The following is a 27,276-nucleotide window of genomic DNA, read 5'->3' as shown; positions in this document are numbered from 1 at the left end:
ATATGGTAGTTCTATTTTAAGTTTTTTAAGGAACCTCCAAACTGTTCTCCATAGTGGCTGTACCAATTTACATTCCAACCAACAGTGCAAGAAGGTTCCCTTTTCTCCACACCCTCTCCAGCATTTATTGTTTGCAGATTTTTAGAGGATGGCCATTCTGACTGGTGTGAGGTGATACCTCATTGTAGTTTTGATTTACATTTCTCTAATGATTAGTGATGCTGAGCATATTTTCACGTGTTTGTCAGCAATCTGTATATCTTCTTAGGAGAAATGTCTATTTAGGTCTTCTGCCCATTTTTGGATTGGGTTGAGTTTTTTTTTATATTGAGCTGCATGAGCTGCTTGTATATTTTAGAGATTAATCCTTTGTCAGTTGCTTCATTTGCAAATATTTTCTCCCATTCTGAAGGTTGTCTTTTCACCTTGTTTTTGGGTTCCTTTGCTGTGCAAAAGCTTTTAAGTTTCATTAGGTCCCATTTGTTTATTTTTGTTTTTATTTCCATTTCTCTAGGAGGTGGGTCAAAAAGGATCTTGCTGTGATTTATGCCATAGAGTGTTCTGCCTATGTTTTCCTCTAAGAATTTCATGGTGTCCGGCCTTACATTTAGGTCTTTAATCCACTTTGAGTTTATTTTTGTGTATGGTGTTAGGGAGTGTTCTAATTTCATTCTTTTACATGTAGCTGTCCAGTTTTCCCAGCACCATTTATTGAAGAGGCTGTCTTTTCTCCACTATATATTCTTGCCTCCTTTATCAAAGATAAGGTGACCATATGTGCATGGGTTTATCTCTGGGATTTCTATCCTGTTCCATTCATCTATATTTCTGTTTCTGTGCCAGTACTATACTGTCTTGATTAATGTAGCTTTGTAGTATAGTCTGAAGTCAGGGAGCCTGATTCCTCCAACTCCGTTTTTCTTTCTCAAGATTGCTTTGGCTATTCGGGGTCTTCTGTGTTTCCATACAAATTGTGAAATTTTTTGTTCTAGTGCTGTGAAAAATGCCAGTGGTAGTTTGACAGGGATTGCATTGAATCTGTAGATTGCTTTGGATAGTAGAGTCATTTTCACAATGTTGATTCTTCCAATCGAAGAACATGGTATATCTCTCCATCTGTTTGTATCATCTTTAATTTCTTTCATCAGTGTCTTATAATTTTCTGCATACAGGTCTTTTGTCTCCTTAGGTAGGTTTATTCCTAGATATTTTGTTCTTTTTGTTGCAATGGTAAATGGGAGTGTTTTCTTAATTTCAGTTTCAGATTTTTCATCATTACTGTATAGGAATGCAAGAGATTTCTGTGCATTAATTTTGTACCCTGTTACTTTACCAAATTCATTGATTAGCTCTTGTAGTTTTCTGGTAGCATCTTTAGGATTCTCTATGAATAGTATCATGTCATCTGCAAACAGTGACAGCTTTACTTCTTTTCCGATTTGGATTCCTTGTATTTCTTTTTCTTCTCTGATTGCTCTGGCTAAAACTTCCAAAACTATGTTGAATAATAGTGGTGAGAGTGGGAAACCTTGTCCTGCTCCTGATCTTAGTGGAAATGGTATCAGTTTTTCACCATTGAGGATGATGTTGGCTGTGGGTGTGTCATATATGGCCTGTATTATGTTGAGGAAAGTTCCCTCTATGCCTACTTTCTGGAGGGTTTTTATTATGAATTGGTGTTGAATTTTGTCGAAAGTTTTCTCTGCATCTATTGAGATGATCATATGGGTTTTCTCCTTCAATTTGTCAATATGGTGTATCATGTTGATTGATTTGCCTATATTGAAGAATCCTTGCATTCCTGGGATAAACCCCACTTGATCATAGTGTATGATCCTTTTAATGTGCTGTTGGATTCTGTTTGCTAGTATTTTGTTGAGGATTTTTGCATCTATGTTCATCAGTGATATTGGCCTGTAGTTTTCTTTCTTTGTGACATCTTTTTCTGGTTTTGGTATCAGAGTGATGGTGGCCTCGTAGAATGAGTTAGGGAGTGTTCCTCCCTCTGCTATATTTTGGAAGAGTTTGAGAAGGATAGGTGTTAGCTCTTCTCTAAATATTTGATAGAATTAACCTGTGAAGCCATCTGGTCCTGGGCTTTTGTTTGTTCGAAGATTTTTAATCACAGTTTCAATTTCAGTGCTTGTGATTAGTCTGCTCATATTTTCTATTTCTTCCTGGTTCAGCCTCGGCAGGTTGTGCATTTCTAAGAATTTGTCCATTTATTCCAGGTTGTCCATTTTATTGGCATAGAGTTGCTTGTAGTAATCTCTCATGATCCTTTGTATTTCTGCAGTGTCAGTTGTTACTTCTCCTTTTTCATTTCTAATTCTATTGATTTGAGTCTTCTCCCTTTTTTCTTGATAAGTCTGGCTAATGGTTTATCAACTTTGTTTATCTTCTCCAAGAACCAGCTTTTAGTTTTACTGATCTTTGCTATTGTTTCCTTCATTTCTTTTTCATTTATTTCTGATCTGATCTTTATGATTTCTTTCCTTCTGCTAACTTTGGGGTTTTTTTGTTCTTCTTTCTCTAATTGCTTTAGCTGTAAGGTTAGGTTGTTTATTTGAGATATTTCTTGTTTCTTAAGGTAGGATTGTATTGCTAGAGCTTCCCTCTTAGAACTGCTTTTGCTGCATCCCATTGGTTTTGGGTCATCCTGTTTTAATTGTCATTTGTTTTTAGGTATTTTTTGATTTCCTCTTTGATTTCTTCAGTGATCTCTTGGTTATTAAGTAGTGTGTTGTTTAGCCTCCATGTGTTTGTATTTCTTACAGATTTTTCCTGTAATTGATATCTAGTCTCATAGCGTTGTGGTCAGAAAAGATACTTGATATGATTTCAATTTTCTTAAATTTACCGAGGCTTGATTTGTGACCCAAGATATGATCTATCCTGGAGAATGTTCCATGAGCACTTGAGAAAAATGTGTATTCTGTTGTTTTGGGATGGAATGTCCTATAAATATCAATTAAGTCCATCTCATTTAACGTATCACTGAAAGCTTGTGTTTCCTTATTTATTTTCATTTTGCATGATGTGTCCATTGGTGAAAGCGGGGTGTTAAAGTCCCCTACTATGAATGTGTTACTGTCGATATCCCCTTTTATGGCTGTTAGCATTTGCCTATGTATTGAGGTGCTCCTATGTTGGGTGCATAAATATTTACAATTGTTATATCTTCTTCTTGGATCGATCCCTTGGTCATTATGCAGTGTCCTTCTTTGTCTCTTCTAATAGTCTTTGTTTTAAAGTCTACCTTGTCTGATATGAGAATTGCTACTCCAGCTTTCTTTCGATTTCCATTTGCATGGAATATCTTTTTCCATTCCCTCACTTTCAGTCTGTATGTGTCCCTAGGTCTGAAGTGGGTCTCTTGTAGACAGCATATATACAGGTTTTGTTTTTGTATCCATTCAGCCAATCTATGTCTTTTGGTTGAAGCATTTAAAACATTTACCTTTAAGGTAATTATCGATATGTATGTTCCTATTACCATTTTCTTAATTGTTTTGGGTTTATCATTTTAGGTCTTTTCCTTCTCTTGTGTTTCCTGCCTAGAGAAGTTCCTTTAGCATTTTTTGTAAAGCTGTTTTGGTGGTGCTGAATTCTCTTAGCTTTTGCTTGTCTGTAAAGGTTTTAATTTCTCCATCAAATCTGAATGAGATACTTGCTGGGTAGAGTAATCTTGGTTGTAGGTTTTTCTCCTTCATCACTTTAAATATGTCCTGCCACTCCCTTCTGGCTTGCAGAGTTTCTGCTGAAAGATCAGTTGTTAACCGTATGGGGATTCCCTTATGTGTTATTTGTTGTTTTTCCCTTGTTGCTTTTAATATTTGTTCTTTGTCTTTAATTTTTGATAGTTTGATTAATATGTGTCTTGGCATATTTCTCCTTGGATTTATCCTGTATGGGACTCTCTCTGTGCTTCCTGGACTTGATTGACTATTTCCTTTCCCATATTAGGGAAGTTTTCAACTATAATCTCTTCAAATATTTTCTCAGTCCCTTTCTCTTTCTTTTCTTCTTCTGGGACCCCTATAATTCGAACGTTGTTGCATTTAATGTTGTCCCAGAGGTCTCTGAGACTGTCCTCAATTCTTTTCAATCTTTTTCCTTTATACTGCTCTGCAGTAGTTATTTCCACTATTTTATCTTCCAGGTCACTTATCGGTTCTTCTGCTGCAGTTATTCTGCTATTGTTCCCTTCTAGAGAATTTTAAATTTCATTTATTGTGTCGTTCATCACTGTTTATTTGCTCTTTAGTTCTTCTAGGTCCTTGTTAAATGTTTCTTGCATTTTCTCTATTCTATTTCCAAGATTTTGGATCATCTTTACTATCATTATTCTGAATTCTTTTTCAGGTAGACTGCCTATTTCCTCTTCATTTGTTAGGTCTGGTGGGTTTTTATCTCGCTCCTTCATCTGATGTGTGTTTCTTTGTCTTCTCATTTTGGTTAAATTACTGTGTTTGGGGTCTCCTTTTTGCAGGGTGCAGGTTCGTAGTTCCCGTTGTTTTTGGTGTCTATCTCCAGTGGCTAAGGTTGGTTCAGTGGGTTGTGTAAGCTTCCTGGTGGAGGGGACTAGTGCCTGTGTTCTGGTGGATGAGGCTGGATCTTGTCTTTCTGGTGGGCAGGTCCACGTCTGGTGGTGTGTTTTGGGGTGTCTGTGGACTTGTTACGATTTTAGGCAGCCTCTATGCTAATGGGTGGGGTTGTGTTCCTGTCTTGCTGGTTGTTTGGCATAGGGTGTCCAGCACTGTAGCTTGCTGGTCGTTGAGTGAAGCTGGGTGCTGGTGTTGAGATGGAGATCTCTGGGAGATTTTCACCGTTTTATATTACGTGGAGCTGGGAGGTCTCTTGTGGACTAGTGTCCTGAAGTTGGCTCTCCCACCTCAGAGGCACAGCACTGACTCCTGGTTGGAGCACCAAGAGCCTCTCCTCCACACGGCTCAGAATGAAAGGGAGGAAAAAAGAAAGAAAGAAGAAGATAAAATAAAATAAAATGAAGTTAGTAAAATAAAAAATAATTCTTAAGAAAAAAATTCTTTAAATAAAAACAAAAAACGGACAGACAGAACCCTAGGGCAAATGGTGAAAGCAAAGCTATACAGACAAAATTACAGACAGAAGCATACACATGCACACTCACAAAAAGAGGAAAAGGGAAAAAAATATATATTGTTGCTCCCAAAATCCACCTCCTCAATTTGGGATGATCCGTTGTCTATTCATGTATTCCACAGATGCAGGTACATCAAGTTGATTGTGGAGCTTTAATCCGCTGCTTCTGAGGCTGCTGGGAGAAATTTCCCTTTCTCTTCTTTGCACAGCTCCCAGGGTTCAGTTTTGGATGTGGCCCTGCCTCTGCGTGTAGGTCGCCGGAGGGCGTCTGTTCTTCGCTCAAACAGGACGGGGTTAAAGGAGCCGCTGATTTGGGGGCTCTGGCTCACTCAGGCCGGGGGGAGGGAGGGGTGCACATGCGGGGCTGGCCTGCGGCGGCAGAGGCCGCCGTGACGTTGCACCAGCCTGAGGCGCGCCGTGCATTCTCCTGGGGAAGTTGTCCCTGGATCCCAGGACCCTGGCAGCGGCGGGCTGCACAGGCTCCCCGGAAGGGGGGTGTGGATAGTGACCTGTTCTCACACACAGGCTTCTTGGTGGCGGCAGCAGCAGCCTTAGTGTCTCATGCTTGTCTCTGGGGTCCTCGCTGTTAGGCGCGGCTTGCGCCCGTCTCTGGAGCTCCTTTAAGCAGCGCTCTTAATCCCCTCTCCTCGCGCACCAGGAAACAGAGAAGAAAAAGTCACTTGCCTCTTCGGCAGGTCCAGACTTCTCCCCAGACTCCCTCCCGGCCAGCCGTGGTGCACTAACCCCCTGCAGGCTGTGCTCATGCCGCCAACCCCCGTCCTCTCCCTGCGCTCCGACCAAAGCCCGAGCCTCCGCTCCCAGCCCCGCCCGCCCCAGCAGGTGAGCAGACAAGCCTCTCGGGCTGGTGAGTGCCGGTCGGCACCGATCCTGTGCGGGAATCTCTCCGCTTTGCCCTCCGCACCCCTGTGGCTGTGCTCTCCTCCGCGGCTTCGAAGCTCTCCCCCTCCGCCACCCGCAGTCTCCGCCCGCGAAGGGGCTTCCTAGTGTGTGGAAACCTTTCCTCCTTCACGGCTCCCTCCCGCTGGTGCAGGGCCCGTCCCTATTCTTTTGTTTCTGTTTATTCTTTTTTCTTTTGTCCTACCCAGGTACGTGGAGAGTTTCTTGCCTTTTGGGAGGTCTGAGGTCTTCTGCCAGCATTCAGTAGGTGTTCTGTAGGAGTTGTTCCATGTGTAGATGTATTTCTGGTGTTATCTGTGGGGAGGAAGGTGATCTCCGCGTCTTACTCTTCCGCCATCTTGAAGCTCTCCTGTTATTTTTAATAGTTATTAGTTTTGTATATTCTGCATTTTTTTCTACTTAGAAAGTTATCATGCTTTAACATATTTTTGGTCTTGCTGAATCCACCAAGACCTCTAGTACAATGTTGCTTCCAACAAATTCTCTTTAAGAAAAAATATTTAAAGGTTTTTGGTAGATAAACCTTGTCAGGCCAAAGAATTCCATTGCATTTTTAATTTGCCAAAAGTTTTATATCATAAAAGAGTGTTAAATTCTTTCAACTTTTTTTTTCTGTACTTTTGAGATGATCTTAAATTTTCTCTCCTTTAATATGTTAGTGCTTTGAATGACAATGATAGATTTTGTAATGTTAAACTATCCTTGTCTTTTTGAGATAAACCTGACTGGGTCATGGTGAATTATCTGTTTTTTATAAGGAGCAAAATTATTTGCTAATATTTTCTTTGGAATATTTGTATCTGTTTCATGAATGAGACCGTCCCGCAACTTTCTTTCCCATGCTATCCTTGTCTGGCTCTGGATTAAGGTTACATTGACTTGTAGAATGAATTGGGCATTATTCCCGCTTTTTCACTTTTTGCGAGTTTCTATAAAATTTGAATGATTTTTTAAAATTTGATGAAACATGGCCCTGGTATTTTTATTTGAAAAGATTTTAAACTACTTCAACTTATTTAATTAATATAGTACTATTGAGCTTTTCTGTTGAGTCATTTTTGATAAGATACTTTTCTAGTATTTTAAAATTTTATCTAAAAATTAGTGCAATACATTTATTTATTATATCCTCTTACTACTTTTTATCAATAACTAATTTTAATCCCTCTTTTTTAATATATTTTAAAAAATTAAATTTATTTTTGGCTGTGTTGGGTTTTCATTGCTGCACGCAGGCTTTCTCTAGTTGCGGTGAGCAGTGGTTACTCATCGTTGCAGTGCATGGGCTTCTTGTTGCCGTGGCTTCTCTTGTTGCGGAGCATGGGCTCTAGGTGCGTGGGCTTCAGTAGTTGCAGCACACGGGCTTAGTAGTTGCTACACGTGGGCTCTAGGGCACGTGGGCTCCAGTAGTTATGGGCTCAGTAGTTGTTGCTCGCGGGCTCTAGAGTACAGGCTCAGTAGTTGTGGTACATGGGCTTAGTTGCCCCACAGCATGTGGGATCTTCCATGGCTTGAACATGTGTCCCCTGCATTGGCAGGCATATTCTTAACCATGCACCACCAGCAAGTCCCAGTCCCTCTTTTTATTACAATTTTTTTTTTTTTTTGCGTTACGTGGGCCTCTCACTGTTGTGGCCTCTCACGTTGTGGAGCACAGGCTCCGGACACGCAGGCTCAGCAGTCATGGCTCACGGGTCCAGCCGCTCCGCGGCATGTGGGATCTTCCCGGACTGGGGCACGAACCTGTGTCCCCTGCATCGGCAGACGGACCCTCAACCACTGCGCCACCAGGGAAGCCCTATTACATATATTTTTATTTTTGTTTTTTGCCATCTCTCTTTTATTCTTGTCTAGTTTCCTCAGAGGTCTGTCCCTTTTAAGAAACAATTTTGGATTTGTTGTCCCTCTTTGTTGCTTCACTTCTTATATTTCATTGTTTTTTTGTTTATATGTTTATTATCTACTTCCTTCTTTCTTTGTGTTTACTTTGCTGCTCTTTTCCCAACTTTAAAACTTGGACTCTTTATTAATTCAGTGCTTTCTCCTTTCCAGACATTTAAGGCCATGGATTTCTCTTCTGATTTGACCCACGAGACATGTGGAGTTCAATTATCCTTTTGTCCTGGATGTCTTTCTCATTTGCAGTGCTGTCAGAGAACTTGACACTGTGCCTTTAATATTTTGCAGTTTAACCTGTGGCCCAACAGGTGTTGAGCTTTACAGGTCGGCTATGTGTTCGGGGAGAGTGGGGCTGGCTGGACCGCGCTGGTGGTCCCTGCTCTTAGGTCTGGAGCCCAGTCTAGCCAGGTCCCTGCCACCTCGCCATTGAGACTGCTCTTGGGAGGCCACCTGGATCCCCTCAGCCTCTGCCCAGACCCTTCAGGAGCAGGGATGCAGTGCAGCTCTCCCTCCACACGGCACCCCTCGTGGTGTCCCCGCCAGTCCTGGGCGCCGACCCTGCCACGTGCTGGTCCCCAGTTGGGTCCTCCGCCTCTGAGTGCTTCCCAAGCCCCTAAGTCCTGGCTGCATCGATGCTGTGATGCAGGAGGCCCTGGGGCCACTCTATCTCCACAGGCCCTCAGCCTTCTCTAGACACGTGTGTGATCTGAGTGCTTCTCTCGGTGCACACCCCCTCCCTTCAGGACCTCTTGGCTTCCACCCTCCCTCCTGCACAGCCTGCTGTCCAGTGCAAGATTGAAAAGCACCGCCCCCCCCCCCCCCCCGCCAGATGCCTCCTGGGGCTTCCCATCGACCCAGAATAAAGCCCGGAGCTCAAACAGGGCTGGCATGGCCCCTGAGGTCAGCCCTGCTCTGTCTCCTGACCTCCTTCTCCCCAGACTTCCATCTGCTCATGCAGCCCCGCTGGCCTTCCCACTGCTCCTTGAACTTGCCAAGCCATTTCTGCCCCTGGAACTTTTTACCTTCTGCTCCTTCTGCGAGGATGCACCTCCCCAACCCCATGCAGACCGTGCATCCTCTCAGACCACGCCAGGCACTGAGGTGCCCGTCCTTGCCTGGCTACCTTGCCCTTCGTAGGGCGTTGATCAGTTTCTAATTATATCGTTCTCCCCCATCAGGACAGTGGTGCCATGTGCAGTCACACGTGTGTGTCTCCACCTTAACACCTGTGTGGCACGCAGTGGGTCGGCTTGAATAGTTGCCACCTGATGGATGGTCTGCTGTTGATAGTCGCTTTTCTTTGATTACCTGTGACTTTTGACAATTTCCCGTGTTTTATTGGTTATTTGTTGTTTACAACTCGCTGGAAATGATCTCCCCTTCCTCACCTTCTGCTGAAAACTTTTCCTTGAAGTTTGTCCCATTCACGTTTTTTTCAACGTTCATTTAGTTGGACTCTGTGAATATTAATTTTATGGATTAACTTGACTCGGCCACAGGACCCAGATATTTGGCCAAACACTAGTCCAAACGGTGAAGGTATTTGAAAATGGGATTAACATTTAAATCAGTAGATGTTGCATAAAGTAGATTGTCCTACGTGGGTGGGCCTCATCTAATCAGGTGAAGGCCTTAAGAGGAAAAGCTCGAGGTTCCCTGAGGGAGAGGGGATTTGCCTCTGGACTCAAACTGTGGCATCAACTCTTCCCTGGGTCTCTGGGCTGCTGGCCCACCCTACAGGTTTTGGACTCTCCAAATCTTGACAATCACAGGACCCAATTCCTTAGACTCTCTCTTCCCCGCTATCTGTATATCAGTATACGCATGTACATTTATCTCTCTATCTCGTATATTTATTCTCTGAAGAACCCTGACTGATGCAGACTCTTTTGCATGTTATATACTTCAGCTGCTCTCTCTCCCATAGTATTTAGCTTTGTTTATTGTGATTTTATCCTCATAGATTAAAATTTTTTCTTTCTGTAGGCAAATCTATCAATATTATTTTTAAAGTTCCTGGCTGTGGTGTCATTCTGAGAAAACGCCTATTCACCCTGGCAGAGCAAAAATAATTTCCCATAATTTCCTCTGGTCTGAGTTTTGATTTGCATCAAATGCTGGTCCTGACTTTGCTTTTGTCCTGACGGTGAGAGCAGGTGTCCTGTCTCTTTGCTCTTTCCATCTCCCAAATCTTTTGAGGTCTTGTCCTGGTCATATGTCTTCTAGAATAAACTCAACAAACAAGGGCCTGCTGTGGGCCAGGAACAGACATGGGCCGTGGCTGGAGAGCACAGCCTGGTTTCTGCCCAGGTCTGGGGAGGCTTCATTCCCAAGCCTTGGGGAGCAGGAATGGCGGAGACCCTTTTCCCCAAGCACCAAGGGAGGGGCGGGCAGTTGGGCCCCAGGCAGGGGCTGGGAAGTGAATCCCACACCACGGGGCCAGGATTGTCAGGCCTTGATTTAAGTATGGGAGGGCGGATGTGTGCTGTTTGTTACCACAGCTGGAAACAGATGTTTCTGCCCTGGGAGGAGGGTGTCCAGGCAGGTGGGGCTGCGGGGACTCGGGTGAGCTGCAGAGCAAGGGGGGAATACAGCCCTCGGCTGCATGTCACAGGGCTGAGCGGCGGCCGGGGCTGCGGTGCCAGGAAGGCCACAAACACAGCCTTGTCGGGGGAAATGGCCGAGCCCGGGGCCCCAGGGCTGTCACATGCCTCCTGCAGAGAGGCCTCTGGAGTGACAGAGGTGGACTGATGGTTATTTAAGATAAAAAGGGGAAGTCTGCGGACAGGCGGCTCGCTGGGTTTTTCTGTTGAAGAACTGGGTGAAAATGTGCGGAGTCCACCTGGCAGGCGCTGAGGGCTGAGGGCTGGCTGCGGTCAGGGGAGCTCAGCCGCTAGGCGGGGTGCAGGGACGTTTGTGGGTGACAGCGCACTTCATGCCTTATTTTGGGGCTTTTCGTGGAAGTGTTTCCTGGACAGAAGGAAGCTCAAGTGCAGACCCCCTGGCCCAGACCAGCACCCACCATGCTCAGGGGATCGCGGCTGTAGGCTTTGGTGCTGACAGCCCTTCTGGCCTCCCAGGGCCTGCGGGTGGGTCCCACGGCGCAAACCCCAGGGCAGGGCGGGGAGCCTGGAGCGCGGTCCTGGGGGCAGCCGGGAGATGCTGTGGCCACACAGGGGCCTTCCGTGGAGAGGTCGGCTGGGGGCCCACGTGCGTGCCCTCCTTGGTGGCTCTGAGGCCTCTCACCCCCCCAGCCAGACTGCCCCTCCCTTCCTTCACACATTGCTTAGCTGCTGTGCACGCCGGGGCTGTACCATCCGGGCTGTCCAGGCTGGAGATAAGGCAGCACCAGGGGCCCCAGAGGTGGGGAGGTGCTGTGAAAGTGGGACATGGGCGTGGGGCAGGGTGGCTTGGCCGATCTGGGTCAGCCGGGTGAGGCGTGGAAGTTTTGATTTCATTCTTGGTGTGACAGGAGCCCATCACTGGGTTTGGGCTGGGGCTGCCGGGACAGATGCGAGTTTTGAAAGACCGCCCTGGCTGCGGGCCAGGGAGCGGGTGAGCAGGAGTCGTCTGGAGATGACCCTGAGGTGTCTTTTTGGCAGGTGTTCATTTACTGAGGTGGGAGAGAGGGGGCGAGGGGTCGATCTCAGAAGGGAAGTTACTTTGAGGCCGCTCCATCCGGTCCACCTGTGACCTTGGGACTTGCTCTGTGCCAGGGGCAGCCCCGGTCTCCATCCCCTCAGTGAATGTCTGTCGGCACCTCCTGCACGCGGGCTTTGTTCAGGGAGCAAGGGAAAACCCTGTGCTCTGGGGTAAACTTTCTGGGTGAGGACAAAGAAACAGCCAGCTAGTGTCATGAGTACGTGAGCCGTAGAATGTGCCAGAAGGGCCAAAGAAGAGACCTCGGCAGGGAAGGGGGATGGGTGTGGTGCCGTTCTCATTAGGGCAGATGGGGTGGGCTTCATGCAAAGACTTGAAGGGGGTGAAGGAGGGAGCCTCCAGAGCCTGGGAAGAGGTCTCTTCGAGGGGACAGCCAGTGGGGAGGCCCTGCCCGGAGGAGGGAGCAGGTGGGGTGGAGGGACGGGAGGCTGGGGCAGGGCGGGGCCACCACGAGGACCCCAGGACCTGCAGGTGAATTTCTGATCAAATGTGAGGCCCTTTCGGGCTGTGCACCAGCTGAGGCCTCATCCAAGATCTCGAGACAGGGCTGCCCTCGCTGCCGGGCTGAGAAGGCTGCAGAAGGCAAGGGGGTGCAGAGAATGCCACCAAGGAGCCTGCAGGCATGGCGACTGCCCTGGCCAAGGCGGCGGGCCGGCCAGTGTGGGAAATGAGGCTTCCTGGATGGGTGTGGCAGGCAGAGCACAGGTCTGCTGCTCGACTGGGGCAGGCTGCAGAGAAAGAAGGGAGTCAATTCCCAGAGTTTGCACCCAAGCCACTGGCAGGGCGGGGCACCCTTGGCTGGGACGGGGAGGATGCTGGGGATGGGCTGGTCTGGAGGGACTGTCGGTGTCTTAGTTCCTGCGGCTGCAGCAAATTACCACAAACACGTGTCTGCTCACGGTCTGCAGGCCAGACGTCTGAAACAGTCTCACTGGGCCTCGAGCAAGTGAGGGCAGGGCTGCGCGGGGAGGGCCTGCTCCTGGCCTTTTCCAGCCGCCCGAGCGGCATCCCTTGGCCCGTGGCCCTGTCCTCCGTCTTCGAAGCCGGCAGGGTAGCCGGCCCTGCCTCTGTGTCACAGGCCCTTCCTCTCTGTGCCAGGTCCCCCGTGCCTCCCCCTCGTGAGGACCTGGTGATGACGCTGGGCCGAGAGGCTAGGACCCTCGCGCATCTCAGGGTCCTGGGCGTAGTCATCTGCACAGTCTCCACTCACAGGCTTCAGGGATCAGGACATCTTCAGGACCGTGTCCAGCCCACCAGCCAGATGTTTGGTGGCAGGTGTGTTGAGGGTGAGACGTGTTGTTGACTTCCAGCGCCAACATGTGGAATGAGGTCCACATTTGGGGACAAGAGAGGAATGCCAGCCGTGGACAAATGCTGTTGGGCCACAGGCTGGGTTGGGGGCTGCAGGGCACAACCAGTGACAAGGGGAAGCCGGCAGCGTGGTGTCCAGGAGCCAGCGAGGGGGGCGAGAGCATGACGCCCGACACGCAGACCGGCCAGGGAGGGCACGGCCTCGGCACCAACCCCTCACCCCCGCCCTGGTCCGCGGGTGGGGAAGCAGGGAGAACATGCCCGAGGCTGGCAGCCGGGCAGGTGTCCGCCACGCTGGCCGCCCCTCCTGGTGGGGCGAGAAAGCCTGGGCTGATCGGGGCCAGGTCCACCCCCTCGCCTGCCACGGGGACTCCGGGCAGTGGCGGGGAGTGACCAGGTGCTGGGCAGGACCAGCGTCTTCTCCAAGCCCTGCGGGGCAGCACTTTGTCTACTCCCCAGCCCGCCCTGCGTGAGGGGTGCTGTCGCCGCGTCTGACGGAGGGGTGGATGCATGGAGGGCTCGGGGGCTGCCCGAGCCGTGCAGATGGTGAGGGCGGCTCTGTGCGCCCAGCTGCTCCCGCCACCACCACTCAGTGCTGTCTCCTGTGCGTGTGCGTGTGTGCACTGCATGAGCACACGTGTGCCTGTGTGTGTGAGTGTGAATCCGTGTGTGTGTGTGGCTGCAGACCCGCACACGTGTGCCCACGTGCATATGCCCTTGCTTTTGCATGTGTTTGCACACGTGCGTGTGCTTGTGCTTGCAGGGTGCGGACCCACGTGTGCACTGCATGTGTAGGCGCACACATGCTCATGTGTGTGAGGAGTGCATGCATGTGCACATGCATGTGTGCACGTGTGCCTGCCTGTGTGGACGGGCACATGTCTGGTGTGGGCAGCAGGGCCTTTGGTGCAGGGAGCTCTCCCAGCTTCCTTGTCGCGGCAGCTCCCCGATGCATGCCCTGACCCTGCCGGCCCCCGTCCTCGGATGTTTGCCCTCAGCCTTCTGGGTTCTCTGACCTGGGGATACCCGAAAGGCTGGGACACAGAAACAGGAGGCAGGTGACGTGAGCCAAAGCTGTTTATGGGGCTGGACGGTGGGCGGGAAGGTAAGGGGGCCACAGTCAGGACTGCTGGCTCAGGGCCAGCTGGGGGAGCCACCCACCTCCCTGTATCATGATGCCCTCCTCTCTGTGTCGGGGGCTGGGCTCTGCCGTGGGCAGAGGAGAGTGAGTGGGGGTCAGGGGTGGGGCTGGAGGCCTCTGTGCACAGGGTGGAGTCCTGCCCTCTGGCAGCAGTGGGCGGCGTGGAGGCCAAGCTTCCCCCGCTGCAGTGCCGGCACCAGCTCTCTGGGACTACTTCACCTGCAGCAAGAGCCCCAGGGTCAGGAAGGCGGCAGGGTCCCAGAGGACAGGGTGCAGGCCCCCAGGTCAGGCCCCCGCCCAGCTGAGTCAGGGACCCCACCTCTCTGACCCCCACGAGCGCAGGTCCAAATGCCTGTCCTATGCTAGGGCTGTGGGTGGGGGGAGGGGAGCCGCCCTGCCGGGCTCCCTGCTCACGGGGCGCCGGCTGCCTGGGCCACCCTACCTTGATGAAGGTGACGAAGCCGCCATAGAGCAGAGTGACAAGGAAGAGGGCCACGAAGGTGAGCCACAGGCGGCCCGTGTCCTCCAGCTCTGAGTAGTCGTCACCGCTCTCGTCCTGGCTCCGCGGGGGCAGGGTGGCCAGACCTGGGGAAACGCCAGTGCCGCTGAGACCACGCCTGCGCCGGCACACGGTGGGCCCCCAACGCGCACATGCAAACGGCCTGCTCCCTGCCGGGCCGCGCTGGCCGCTGGCGCTCCGCAGGGCCCGCCGGGTCACTGTGCCTGGTGGGGCTGACGGTCTGGAACCAAACTGACTCACAGCTCAGTTCATGCCAGCGTGACTGGGCGCAGCGAGTGGGGGGCACTGACACCGATGTGGACACAGGGGGCCCGGCCCGGCCAGGCTGGACCGTGAGAGCCTCCCTCAGAAGTGGCAGCTCTGTGACGGGGTGAAAGATAAGATGGTGCCAGCCAGGCAGAGAGAGCTGGGAACAGCGTCCAAGCAGGAGGAACAGCATGACGAGTGCCCTGTCTCAAGAGAGCCTGACGCGGAAAAGTGGACGGGAGCTCCGTGTGCCTGCAGCGGGGACCTGGGGCCAAGCGGCGGGAGAGGAGGCCAGAGTGGGGCTGGGACCGGGCCCTGCTGGTGACTTTATCCTGAGAACAAAGGGCTTTAAGCAAGGGCATGTGAAGGCCAAGTTTGAATATCAAAAAGTCATTCCTGCTGGAGTTGGAGTGGTTGGGGTGCAAGGCAGGATGAGAGGAACTTGCTAGCGTCCGAGCCCAGGTTAACACACTTGTGCGGAAAGCACCCCAAAGTCCGGAGGGAGACCCCGGGGGCAGGTAGGAAGTACTGGGTCCTGGGACCCATCTCATGCCCCGGACTTCCCTAGTCGTTCATTCCATGAATGTTTATTGAGGGTCTTCCTCGTGCTTGACCAGAGTTACTGGAAGTGGGGTCTGTACGTGGTACTGGCCGGGAACCACTGGTCACAGGGCACAGGAAATAGGTATGGAAATTGAGTGCATTGGAAATTTTTATAGCAGTCTGTTGAATCTAATAATAAAAAATCAGCACATCTTGGTTTCTGTTTGTCTCAGATTTCTAGTAATTAGTTCATATTGTATTCTGCAAAGGTATTGGTCCATGATTCATTGGAAAAAATTTAGAAGGCAGCAGCCCTTTGCCACAGAAAACTTGAAGGAGCCTGTTCTACACACATGGAACGCAGGGGTGAGCAGGCCGGGGGTCAGTGAGATGGGTAAACATGACGACAGGTTCCCATGGACCTGCTCCATCCAGTTAAAGACCAGGTGTACCAGATGCCCCATGACCCAGCCCTGGCGTCAGGGATGTCTTCTCAGTTACACAAGAGAGCTCGTGTGAATGATAAGCAGAAGTTGGCGGGATGAGAAGGTGGGAAAGATTTAGGGTGGGGGAAGCAGCGTTGGGAAGAATTGCAGGTGAGAGAGGTCATGCCCATTCACCCCTCTGGAGCGGGGCAGGAATGTGTCAGCGGGCAGCCCATTGGGCACAGTCTGAGAAACCCTGGGACAGGGTTTCTGTCCTGTCCTGACAGGGACAGGATCTGGAAGTTTTCCTTAGGGCAAAAGAAGCCATGAAAAGAGCTTGAGCCGAGGGGCGACGTGACTGGCATTGCTTCCAGTCCCCACATCTGGGTCACCTGTGGGTCTGATTCTGTTTGCTAGTTTAAATCTTGATGATGCGTGAAGGTTTTCGCTTATGTGCATGCTAGGAGATTTTGATTGCATGTGGACGTTGTGCACAGACAGACAGGGAGCCTGAGGTAGATTATCCATGTGTATTTTCCATGAAGTGGGCACACACCTCCTCTGTTGGGCGGGGAGGGTGAGGGGCTCATTGTTTTCACCAGGAGTTGAGCTGGGCTGGGTAGCAGGATCGCTGGCTCCTGGGTCTGAATGTTTGGGTGGGGTCAGGCCCCTCCAGTGGGGCTTTGGGGTCTAAGCCTCGTCCAAGGCTGGAGATCTCTTGCCTCGCTCTGCTCCCAGACACTGCTCACTCAGCAGAAGTCCTGGGTGGGGGAAGCGGCGGGTGGGGGAGATTTGTCTGGGGCCCATCTGTATTCCCACTCCCAGGCCAGCCCACACAGACGCTACACCTCGGCAGATTCCCTCGCGTCCCTCTCCTCTCATGGCTGCCCAGGCCTCTCAGTGGCCAGCAGCCTCCTCTGGCCCAGGGATCTCGGTCAGTTGGACGCTGAGTCCTCAGCTCTTCAGAGGCTTTACATAAATCTGATTTCTACTGTTTACTCGATGTTGTCCTGTCACCGCGTGAGTGACCATCTCACTAGCTTCTGCATCCTAAGTGGAAGCAGAACCTCGATGGATGTTTAAAGATCACCTTGGCTGCTGAGTGAAGGATGGGCTGTGGAGGGGGCGACGCTGGCAGCGAGACCGGCAGGGAGCGCGGAGGTCTGGGGTGGGGTCAACAGAGAGAGGCGTGAGGACTCGAGGTATTCAGGAGTTGGGGGGCTGCCTGGCTGCGAGGGTGGCGGAGGGCCGAGGTCCCTTGGCTTCACTTTGGGGGATGGGACGCATGGCTGAGGAGTGCTGGGGCCGCAGAGCAGGCCAGGAGGGAGAGGCGAGGCGCCCCATGGGAGGCAGCGTTCCAGCTGCCGTTTTGTAACAATAACGAGGACCACAGGTGCTGGCCTAGGCTGAGCACGCTGCAAGTCTCCCCTCCTTTGGGAAGAGGCGGATGGTGGTGGGCTGACCCTAGAGCGGCGGGGGATGGCGGGCCTACGGATGGAGGACCGGGGGGACACTGGGTCCTTGGAGGAAAGCAGCAGGACCCGTCGAGGCAGCAAGCCACGACTTGGGGGGCATGCAGCTGGCCCAGCGAAGAGAGAGGCTGCAATCCAGGCTGTGCAGGGGCTGAGGAGAGGGCGGCCGAGGCTGCCTTAAGCAGGGAGCCGTCCTGGCTGCCCTCCACTGGTCGGGAGGAGGGGTCGGGGCAGGGAAGGCCCAGCTGCCTGCCGGCTCAGACCCGGGGTGAGATGGTGCGGGCCGCGGCCTCCTGGACGAGGCCTTTCTTCCCCTCACTCCCAGGGGGCCCTGCGGACTGGCCAGGTCTCCTGTCGCCTCTGCCGCCCACCCTGTCTCCAGAGTGTGTGGCCCTGGCGGGTGGACATATTTCTGGCCCCTGTGGGAGGTGTGGGTCAAGGCTCTGAAGGTGCCCGGTCCAGGGTCTCCTGGGACATGAGACCACGGAGAGCCTGCGCTGTGCCTGGGGGCCCGTCTGCCCAGGGGAAGAGAGAGGGGCAGGGGCAGGAGGCCATTTCAGTGACCCAGGAACAGACAGGCCGGAGGGGCGTGAGCCGTGACAGGTGGCCCAGCACAGACGGCGCCTGGATGGGGAGGGGCAGTGCTGTGAATCGGGCTGTGCCCCAGGCGGGCACTTCAGGAGGACACCTGCTGGGGCACAGGTAGGTGGGCCGGGGGTGCAGCCGCTCTCCGGGGGACCCTGCAGGGCCAGCGGGGGCACTGCCCACCAGGAGGCCGCTGCTGCCAGGCCCGTCTGTGTGAGGGCTGCTGTCCGGGCGTCTCCTCCACTCCGAGGGGTGCCCCTGGCGAGGGCCAGGGCCGTAGGCAAGGTGCCCGACCCCAGTAGAGCAGGAGCCTTCCTGTCCCCCTCGCCTTGCCGACTCGGGCCCCCCAGCTGCCAACACCTTCCTCTGCCTGGCTCCTGTCGGGTGGCCTGGGGCCTGGGCCCCTGCTACAGCTCCTGCCCGGCCCAGGGTGCCCACCACTGTCCCTCTTCTCTGGCGCTGTCTGTCCACTCTTCCCCTCTGAGTGGCGTGTGGTCAGGGCCTGCCGTGGGTGTGTGCCGGTCTGACTCCCTTGGGTGGTCTGACTCCCTTGGGTGCCCTAACCCAGCCCCCGCTTCCGGGCATATCTGGCTTCCCAGGTGCTGACCGTGCTCCCGGATGGGCGGAGGTCTTGGGGGCTGGGGAGGCTTGGACGCCCCCGGGGGGCCACTGTCTGGGGTGATCACCCTCACACCCAGCCCAGGGGAGGCCCTGCTCTGCACCCAGAGGTGGGTGCACCTTGGAGGGAGATGGCTGCTCCTCGGGGACTGGGGTGGGGGGCCCACCTCCCACCCTTCCTGGGCCAGCACATGGTGTGTGGACACGGGGCCGGGCCTGATGGGGCAGCTTCCAGGGCACCCAGAGCCCCCAGGGCAGGGAGGCGTGCACTCCAGACGCGCAGCAGCCTGGTCCCTGCTGCCCGGCTCCTCCGGGGCTGCCCCTCCGCCCCCGGCCCAGCGTCTGCCACCGGCTTGGATGGAAGCCCCCAGCCCGCGTGACTCACCACCAGTGTCCAGGTTCCAGCTGGCGCTGAGCAGCGTCCGGGAGGCCTCGTGCCTGACCACACAGGTGTAGGTGGCAGCCGCACGGCCCGGGAAGGCGGGGACGCGCAGGACGCTCCAGGTGCGGAACGAGGAGTTCCCAGGCTGGGCTGCAGGGCGCGCCGTGGCGGACCAAGAAGGGTCCACCTCGCGCTGCCCCTCCAGCCAGGCGAGGAGGATGCCCAGCGGTGAGAAGTTGGACACCTCGCACAGCAGCCAGGTGGCTGCCTCGGCAGCGGGCAGTGGACTGGGCGCCGTCAGGACGTGGACGGCAGGCTTGCTGGGCGCCAAGGCCTCTGTAGCGAGAAGCCCGGTCACGCTTTGGGCCGGGGGCATCGGGAGAAGCCAGGCGGCCAGGGGACGCTGGGTCCCACCCCCCGGGGTCCCCTGGTGGAAGGAGGTGGCCAGGGGTGCTGCCGGCTGCGGTGTGGGGCGCAGGGGGCCCGCGGCTGCCCTGTCTCCCTGGCCTGGGAGCCGCCCTCACCGTGTTCTCTCTGTGCTGCCAGAGTCACCGGGGACTGCAGGCCAGGGCCACTCAGCGTGCAGGTGACGGACGTCCCATTGGCCCACAAGGCCCTGGACAGGGGCAGGTGGCTGCTCTGGCTCCAGGACCCGTTGGTGTGCTCTTTGGGCTCCTCCTCCGTGTGCCCGCTGTGGGGCTTCCCATCCACCTCCCAGGACAAGCGGGCTGCCTGCAGGTCGCCTCCCACCGCCAGGCAGGTGAAGGTGGCCTGAGCCTGGAGCCACAGGCCCTGCAGGGGAGGGCGCAGCAGGTAGACCCTGGGGGGCTGGGTGTGGTTCCGGCACTCTGCAGGGGACAGGGACAGGTTGGCGAGGGTGCGTGGTGGTCCCTGGCGCAGTGGATGGGAGCGGGGTCGAGGGGTGGCCAGCAGCTCCTGGTGTCTTTAGTCGCCGCCCAGCCCCAGGCCTGCCCTCTCCCCAGAGCCACCGGCCCTTGCTGCTTTCAGAAGGGCAGGGGGCCGGTGACCTCCCGTTGCCCACAGCCGGGCTGGGGTCTCGCTTGCAGGCAGGCTCTCTCGGCCGCTGAAAGTTCTCCACCCTTCTCCCCACCCCCACACTTGGTTGCCCCAAGGACTGACCTCTGCAGGGGTCCTTTGGATTTTCTGGCATCCGGGCTTCTGTCTGGGTGCGACTGGTGGACAGCACTGTGGGGGAACGGGGTGAGTCAGGGTCTCCTCCCAGCTCCACAGACGGCTGGCGCTGTGGCCTGCCCGCACTGCCGGCCCCCTTCCCGCCCTCTGGGGGTCGTCTCCATCAGCCCTCCCCGAGTACACCTCCAGGCTCTGGCGGGACCCTGGCTGTCTGCTGCTGGTCACGAGTACCTGTGCTCAGTGCTCAAGGACCGTCCCCAAGACAGTCACCTCGACAGTTTAGGGTGATGGTGACCAGTAAGTTATTGGGCCATAAATTGCGACAGCCCAGGGGTCAGCCAACTTTTCTGTCAAGGGCCAGAGAGCAAATATCTTTAGGCTTTGCAGCTGCACGGGGTTTCTGTCTGTCCTCTTGCCCTCCTCCTCCTGGTCCATCCCTCTAGAACTGGAAAGGCCAGTCCTAGGCTGTAGAGATCAGGCTTTGGGCCGCATCTGGCCTGTGGGCCGTGCGAGAGCTGGGCAGCGTCTGGGTCAGGGGGCCCTCCCTTTTCGGAGGGCTTGGCTCGTGCGGTCAGCACACCTTAGGCCCCAGGTGGGTCATCTTCCACGGGAGGGCAGTCCGGCCCCAGAACAGGAGGGCCCAGCCTGTCCTCTTGAAGCTCCGCCCTCTACCCGCCAAGGCTGCCGGGTGGATGGTCTGGCTGCAGGAATCACGGCTGGGGCTGAGTGCTGACACACGCTGGGAGGGTTGTGGGTGTGCACAGCCCTGCCGCGGTGACCTTCTCATCTGGAGGACTGAACTATCTCCTGATTCCCCACGCCCTGTGTGCCCGACCAGGCCACCCCGAGCCTGGGGGACACGCACGGCGGGAGCAGATTCTGCCCTGGGGTGTGAGCGTCTTGACCAATGAGCTGGTCAGGGCCCCCACGGAGATGCCACCTCGGGTCGCGGCCGCTGTCCTCTGCTTGGAGCTGCACTAGCACTCCAGAGGGCCGGCGAGGGGGCTGCCATTCTCTGTGTGGCCAGCACACCTCCAGTGGTTTCTGCCCTTCTCAGAGCGAGGACACGCTTCCCAGGGTGGCAGGCAGGGGGAGGTGTGGCCCTGGGCCCCAGCCAGGCCCCCAGCACTCGAGAGCCTGGAGCCGGGTGGAACGGGGGTGAGGTCGGCTTTCGCCGGCTGCCACGGCTCCCCGGCCCTGTGGGTGGCACCCTGCTTCTGTGAGGGTCTCGGGGCTCAGTTCCGTACTCCTGGCTGCCTTGGGAACGTGTGCCCGCGTGAGGCTCCACGGCGAGCTCACGGTCAGCGGGTCTGCTGGGCCAGGTGAGCCTGGAGCTGGCCTGTGGGCTTTCCCTCTCACAGTGCCCCTCACGTTGTGACCTGACCACATTCATGAGGGGCTGATGGCCACACGGGGACCTGAGGTGGTCTCTGCAGTAGGTACCCCTCAGGTCAGTGCCCTGACTTCCTGGCTCAGGCTGTGACTTAAGGACTCATGGGAGAAGTCATGGAGGGCTGCCAGAGGGAGGCAGCTGGGGGCCGGGCAGGCAGGTGGGGGTGTGCGTGGGCGGGGGCTGCTGACCTGTGATCCTTGGAGTGGTTAGGGTGAAGTCCACTAACTGGGACGTCACAGAGGACACCAAGTGGTTTGGAGTCTGCTTCGATGCTGAAATCAGGGAAGCAGTGAGCAGGTGAGGGTCAGAGTGCAGTGTGTACTGGGGGGTGGGGCCACAAGGTGAACAGGAAGGGCAGGGGGTGAGGGGCGAGCAGGGTGATGTAGTGGGGACGTGCCTGGTCTGACCCAGTCCCCGGCCGCGGGAGGAGCCCGGCTCACCTGGGACAGGCACTGACAGGGACCGGTCGCCGTTGGGGTGCTTGACGCTGCACCGCAGGTGCTCTTCGGAGCCCTGGGGGATGCTTGAGAAAGGCAGGAGCACCTGGGAGGAGGCCGCGTACTTGCCCTCCCGCAGGACGGCCGGGAAGCTGTGGATGTTCAGGCTGCTGATGCTGGTGCTGTTACTGTAGCTCCAGGAGAAGCTGATGGAGCTGGGCAAGAAGTCCCGGGCCAGGCAGCCCAGGGCCACCGGGTTCTCATCAGACTGGGAGTTCACGCAGGAGACCAGGGGGAAGAGAATCGGGGCAGACGGGCTCCCTGAGGACCCGAGAGAGAGGACAAAAGAGAAAGGGGGCGTGAGAAGTGTCTCTCGTGCCCTGCCGGTAGGTCGGGTGTTCGGGCGACCCGCCTTCCCTCTGGGACAGTGGAGCCGGCGCGGCCTAACTGCCCCTGGCTCAGCCACACTGGGCCCAGCCTGGGGGTCTGGGGTCAGAGGGAGGGTCTGAAGGTCATCGGTGAGGATGATGCAGACTCAGCTCCACCGGCCCTCAGCACAAGCAGGTCACTGAGGTCGGCCCAGAGCAGCCAGGACGGCCCAGCGTGACTCTCAGGGCTCAGCTGAGGTTAAACCCTCCCAAAGCAGCTCGTCCAAGTCGAGCCAGCCCAGCCAGTCCACTTCTGCGGGACCCATCTCAGTCCCCCTTGGTTAGCCCAGCCCCGCTCAGCCCAGTTCAGCTCCGCTCAGCCCAGTTCAGTGCAAATCAACCCAGCTCAACCCAGTTCAGCTCAGCTTAGCCCAGCTCAGCCCAGCTCAGCCCAGCCCAGCTCAGCCCAGCTCAACCCAGTTCAGCCCAGCTCAGCCCAGCTCAGCACAGCTCAGCACAGCCCAGCTCAGCTCAGCCCAGACCAGCTCAGCCCAGCCCCGCTCAGCCCAGCCCCGCTCAGCCCAGTTCAGTGCAGTTCAACCCAGCTCAGCTCAACTCAGCTCAACCCAGCCCAGCCCAGCTCAGCTCATCCAGTTCAGCCCAGCTCAGCCCAGCCCAGCCCAGCTCAGCTCAGCACAGCACAGCTCAGCACAGCTCAGCTCAGCTCAGCTCAGCCCAGCCCAGCCCAGCCCAGCTCAGCTCAGCCCAGCTTAGCCCAGCACAGCCCAGCTCAGCACAGCCCAGCACAGCCCAGCTCAGCCCAGCCCAGCTCAGCTCAGCCCAGCTCAGCTCAGCCCAGCCCAGCTCAGCCCAGCCCAGCCCAGCTCAGCTCGGCCCAGCTCAGCCCCACTCACACCCGTTAAACCAGGCTCAGCTCAGTCCAATCCACCTCAGCTCAGCCCGGCTTAGCCCAGCTCAGACCAGCTCAGCCCAGTTCAGTCCAGTTCAGACCACCTCAGCGCAGCCCAGCCCAGCTCAGCTCAGCCCAGTTCAGCCCCACTAAGCCCGGCTCAGCTCAGTCCAATCCAGCTCAGCTCAGAAAGCCCGGTTCAGTCCGGTTTTGTCCAGCTCAGCTCAGGCCTGCTATGGGCAGCCCAGGGTAGCCCTGCACAGCCCTGAAAGCCCAGTGGTTCTAGCCAGAAAGCACCAGACCCACTTGCCTTGGCTAAGGCACCCGGTCCAGGAATCCCGCACAGCTGGGCTGGGCCCGGGGTCAGGTCCCTTTGTGCCCCTTGCTCTCTCCTCTCCCCGGAGTCCCTGCCCTCCCCTTCCCACTGGGCACCCGATTCCTCCGTGCCTGCCCCGGGCCCGGCCGGCTTCGGCTCCCAGCAGTGTCAGCCACCACCTTCCTCGGCTCCCTGGGATAATGCTTGCTGGCGACTTTACACTCCCTAAAGCATCTTGCAAGAGCCTAGGCGCATTTGCCCTCATCAGAAGGACGGTCCCAGCCTCTCTGGAATGGGCAGCGTGGCTTCTCCGGGGAGAGGAGAGCCTCGGGGACGCTTCCCTCGGCGCCTTGGCCTTCCCGGGCACGTGCCCGTGGCCCCAGTTCCTCTCACTCCCGAGTCTCAAATGAGTCCGACTTGACAAAATCCCCTCCAGGAAAAATCCTCATTAACAATGACGGGAAACGCATTTTTTGTGAATTGCCGCGCACAGCTGTGCTCTTTATCCCAAAGCTCTGCGGAGGCTGCTTTCCAGTGCACAGCAACGATCTAAAACCCAGAGGCGCCTTTCCCGCTTAAGCGAGGACACGGTAAGGGGTGCCCTGGTGTGTGAAGCACCCGGGCCCACACAGGCAGTAGTCAAAGACTGATTCCCCTTCGAGCGAAAACAAAACCGTTTCATACAGATTTCCCGGAGCAGCACATCCGGCAGCGCTGGCAGCCTTCCTCTTACCTTTCCAGGCTCCCGGTCACGGGCAAGTCCCGGGGGGTCTTTGGCCTGGAAGAATTCCTCCAAATCCCTTAAAAACGGCTGATTCACCACTAGCCCACTGGCCGGTGGCAGAAGCCAGGACTGCCATCCCCTGCTCCGGGTGGTCCCAGGAGACCCCCAGCCACGGCGGGCCTGGAGGCACCCGCTCTCGGACCCTCCACGGGAGCTCCTTCCACTAAGATGCTGGCTGGGCCGATGACTCAGAACAGAGACGGCCCTTCCAAAGCGTCCTGAGTCCTTCCGGACTCACACCCGCCTGCGTCTCCTCAATCCGCCAACCAACATGGTGAACTGAAATACTTCATGACGAACGCCCACATTTCACCTAAAATCTGTCCTGAGCTGGGTACCTGCAAAGTGGTCTTGAAAAATACTGAAAGGAGGGCAACCGTATCAGAATACCAGAGTGTTTCTTAGTCACGAAGAGAAAATCGACCGGCTAAAGACCGTGGGCACACTCATAGTGAAAACAGTGCTTCAGGGCATCGGAGGATGGTTTGGGATTAATTACCTTGAAGGAATACCCCATTAGAACATTATACGAATGCACTGATAAAATGCACCTAAGACTATTTACTTTCTTAAATATTTACTTTGAAAAGGAACATAAACGAGCAGTTGATAAGCTAAAACTGAAATAGATTCAAATAGTTTAAATAGGAAGTAGGAGCTGGCAACCCCAGGAGCACTGAACGGATCCTCTCACAGCCTCGGAAGGACCAGCCCTGCCGGCACCTTGATCTTGCTTCCAGCCTCTAGGCTGTGAGAGAATGAACTTGTGTTGTTTAAGCCTGGCCTGTGGTTCTTTGTTGTGACAGCCCTCAGACACTCCTACAGGTGCTGTCCTGAGCTGTCAGCCCCGTGGCCTGCATGAGAACCCCCCCATCCCCACTGGGGGTGGCTGTGCTCTGTGGGACCCCTCATTGAATGTCCCACAGCCTGACAGGGTGGGCTGCAAAGGGCACCGTTTAATCAGAAATATGCACCGGGAGCCCACTGCCAGGGGAAGGGTTTCTCTGGGGACCCGTGTCCACTGCCAGCTCTCTTAGGCAGTCGCCTCTTCAAGCCCCTGCCACCCCTGTGGGCCCCCAGCACCCTGAAATTGCCTCCCAGGGGAGATGGCTCCCAGACCGCCCTCACCTGGGCCACCTCCTCTGGTCCCTGTGCCTCCTCTCCTGTCCCACCGCCTGCTGCCACAGCTGGCCCGGACTTCTCTGCATCGCCTGGCTCAGCTCCCTTCTCCGAGCACTAATCCCTGGCTCCCCTACCTCCTGCCAGCTGTCCCCCTTTCTGGGCCTTTCCTCTGTGTCTCTCCCGGCCGTTTCACCCGAGACCTCTGCGCCCGCTTCCGAGCTCCATCACTGTCTGCTGGGCAGTGGGTGAGGGCCCGCGCTCCTGCAGAGCACACGGTGGCTGCACACGCGCCGGGCGCCCCTCCTGAGTCCCACCCGCACACACCAGGCACTCCCAAGGTCGGACAAGCCCTCCTGTGGCTGGGCTTGCTAGGAACAGAGACAGAGTGACAAGGCCTCACGCGGGGCTCGTAGCGGCGTCCCCGCTGACGCACACAGGGGCCCCAGCTCAGGCTGCGCTGGGAGACCAGGCCGGGGGTCCTCTCCAGCTCAGCTGTCTTTCTTCCTCTGGACCAGCCCTGAGACCCAGCCCGGCACGTCCCCTATGGGCCTGGGAGGAGACGCACGGCCCTTTCCAAAGAGCCCTTTGGAATTGGGGTCAGCTCTCGAGATACACAGCACACAGGAGTATGGCTTGAGGAAGACCCTTCACGAGGAAGCAGCGTCACGAGGTAAAGTGTACGTATTTATTTCAAGGCCACAAGCGAGACATTGCAAAGCAGGGCCGGGCACAGCCCACGGCTGCGGGCTCCGTGCTTGGCCACGGCATTTGGCCACGTCGGGAGAAGCCGGTTGCTTAGAGCTCGAAGCTGGAGAGGGACACGGGGAAGACTTCAGTACAAGTGGACAAGCCACGCAGACCCCCTGGCCCCAAGGCGGCTCCCCTCTCGTTCCGTCTCTGGTCCCCCATGTCCTTGGCTGGCCGTCACTTCACCTGCAGGCGACAGAGACCATGTGAGTGGGGGTGGGGGTCCCAGGGGGTCGTGTGCCACCCGCTCCTCGCGGCCAGGCAGCCCACCTTGAACAGGGTGACCGTGGTGCTGTAGAAGAGGCCCAGGAGGAAGAGGACGATGAAGGTGGAGGCCATGGTGTTGAGGTTCTCGAAGCCTTCTTCCTCGGCGCTCACTTCACCCTCTGCAGGAGACATGGCACAGTGGGTCAGCTCGGCCGCAACGCCCGCAGGGCCCACCCTGGCTGCCCCTCGGCCGTGCGGCCACCGGGAGCGCTGGGGGCATGGCAGAAGCAGGCGGGCGGGCGGGAGGGCACGTGCTCTCCCGCGCCAGCCCTGCTGTGGGGCTGGGAGCTCCTGGGCTTGCCAGGCGGGGTCTCGGGCAGGCACGGCAGGCCACTGACCACCCGATCCGGGCCGGGCAGGCGCAGGGCGTGGCCCAAGCTGAGCAGAGAGGCGACCCCAAGCACCTTGTCCCAGGAGACCTGGGGTGGCAGAGAGCACGACCGAGCAGCACAGTACGCACGGGGTGCGGCCTGTGCCAGGGCCGGTGGAGTGGCCCCCGGTGTCCTGGACTCCCCTGGAGGTCGTAGGGCCACTTGGGGCTGAGAGGCAGGGGGTGGGCGTCCTGTCCCCTGCGGTTTGGGGTGGGCCCCGCGGCCAGTGAGGATCAGCCCCGGGGGCAGGCAGCTGTCTGTGCTGAGAGGCCCGTCCTTCCAGCCTCCCTCCCTCTCCTTCTTGGGGCCAATGGCACACGGGAGAGGCCGTGTGGGGCACTGGCTGGCTTGTCTGCCCCACCAGCACTCAAGGCTGGGGGACCAAGGGGCCAGACAGACCCTGAGCCCCCAGGGAGGGAGACATTAGGACGACAGGCGGAGGACATTCTGTGGGGTCTGCAGCCCCCGCACTGAGAGACCCTGGGGTCCTCTGGGGCTCAGGCCCCTAAAGGGCCAGGAGCCCAGGAGGGTCGGGAGGCAGCCTGGAGGGGCGGTGGTGAGCTGG

General features: G+C 56.0%; 2 gene segments (V, D, J or C); both read right to left on the bottom strand.

Annotated features, from left to right (window-relative positions):
• The window catches only part of LOC137207130 (immunoglobulin heavy constant delta-like), a 30,081-nt gene extending 9,650 nt beyond the window's left edge, over positions 1-20,431 (bottom strand). The window contains 5 exon segments of the C gene segment in view: positions 14,496-14,638; positions 18,848-19,180; positions 19,369-19,692; positions 19,985-20,050; positions 20,413-20,431. Of these exon segments, the coding sequence occupies positions 14,496-14,638; positions 18,848-19,180; positions 19,369-19,692; positions 19,985-20,050; positions 20,413-20,431 (885 nt within the window).
• Positions 20,432-26,009: 5,578 nt separating this feature from the next.
• LOC137225841 (immunoglobulin heavy constant mu-like) overlaps positions 26,010-27,276 on the bottom strand; it is a 132,688-nt gene continuing 131,421 nt past the window's right edge. Inside the window, 2 exon segments of the C gene segment in view lie at positions 26,010-26,259; positions 26,344-26,459. Of these exon segments, the coding sequence occupies positions 26,251-26,259; positions 26,344-26,459 (125 nt within the window).

The sequence above is a fragment of the Pseudorca crassidens genome, chromosome 1 (genome assembly GCF_039906515.1).
Source record: "Pseudorca crassidens isolate mPseCra1 chromosome 1, mPseCra1.hap1, whole genome shotgun sequence".
Taxonomy (NCBI): Eukaryota; Metazoa; Chordata; class Mammalia; order Artiodactyla; family Delphinidae; genus Pseudorca; species Pseudorca crassidens.
Note: the sequence above shows the minus strand (reverse complement) of the source record. Positions and strands in the feature narration are given on the sequence as shown.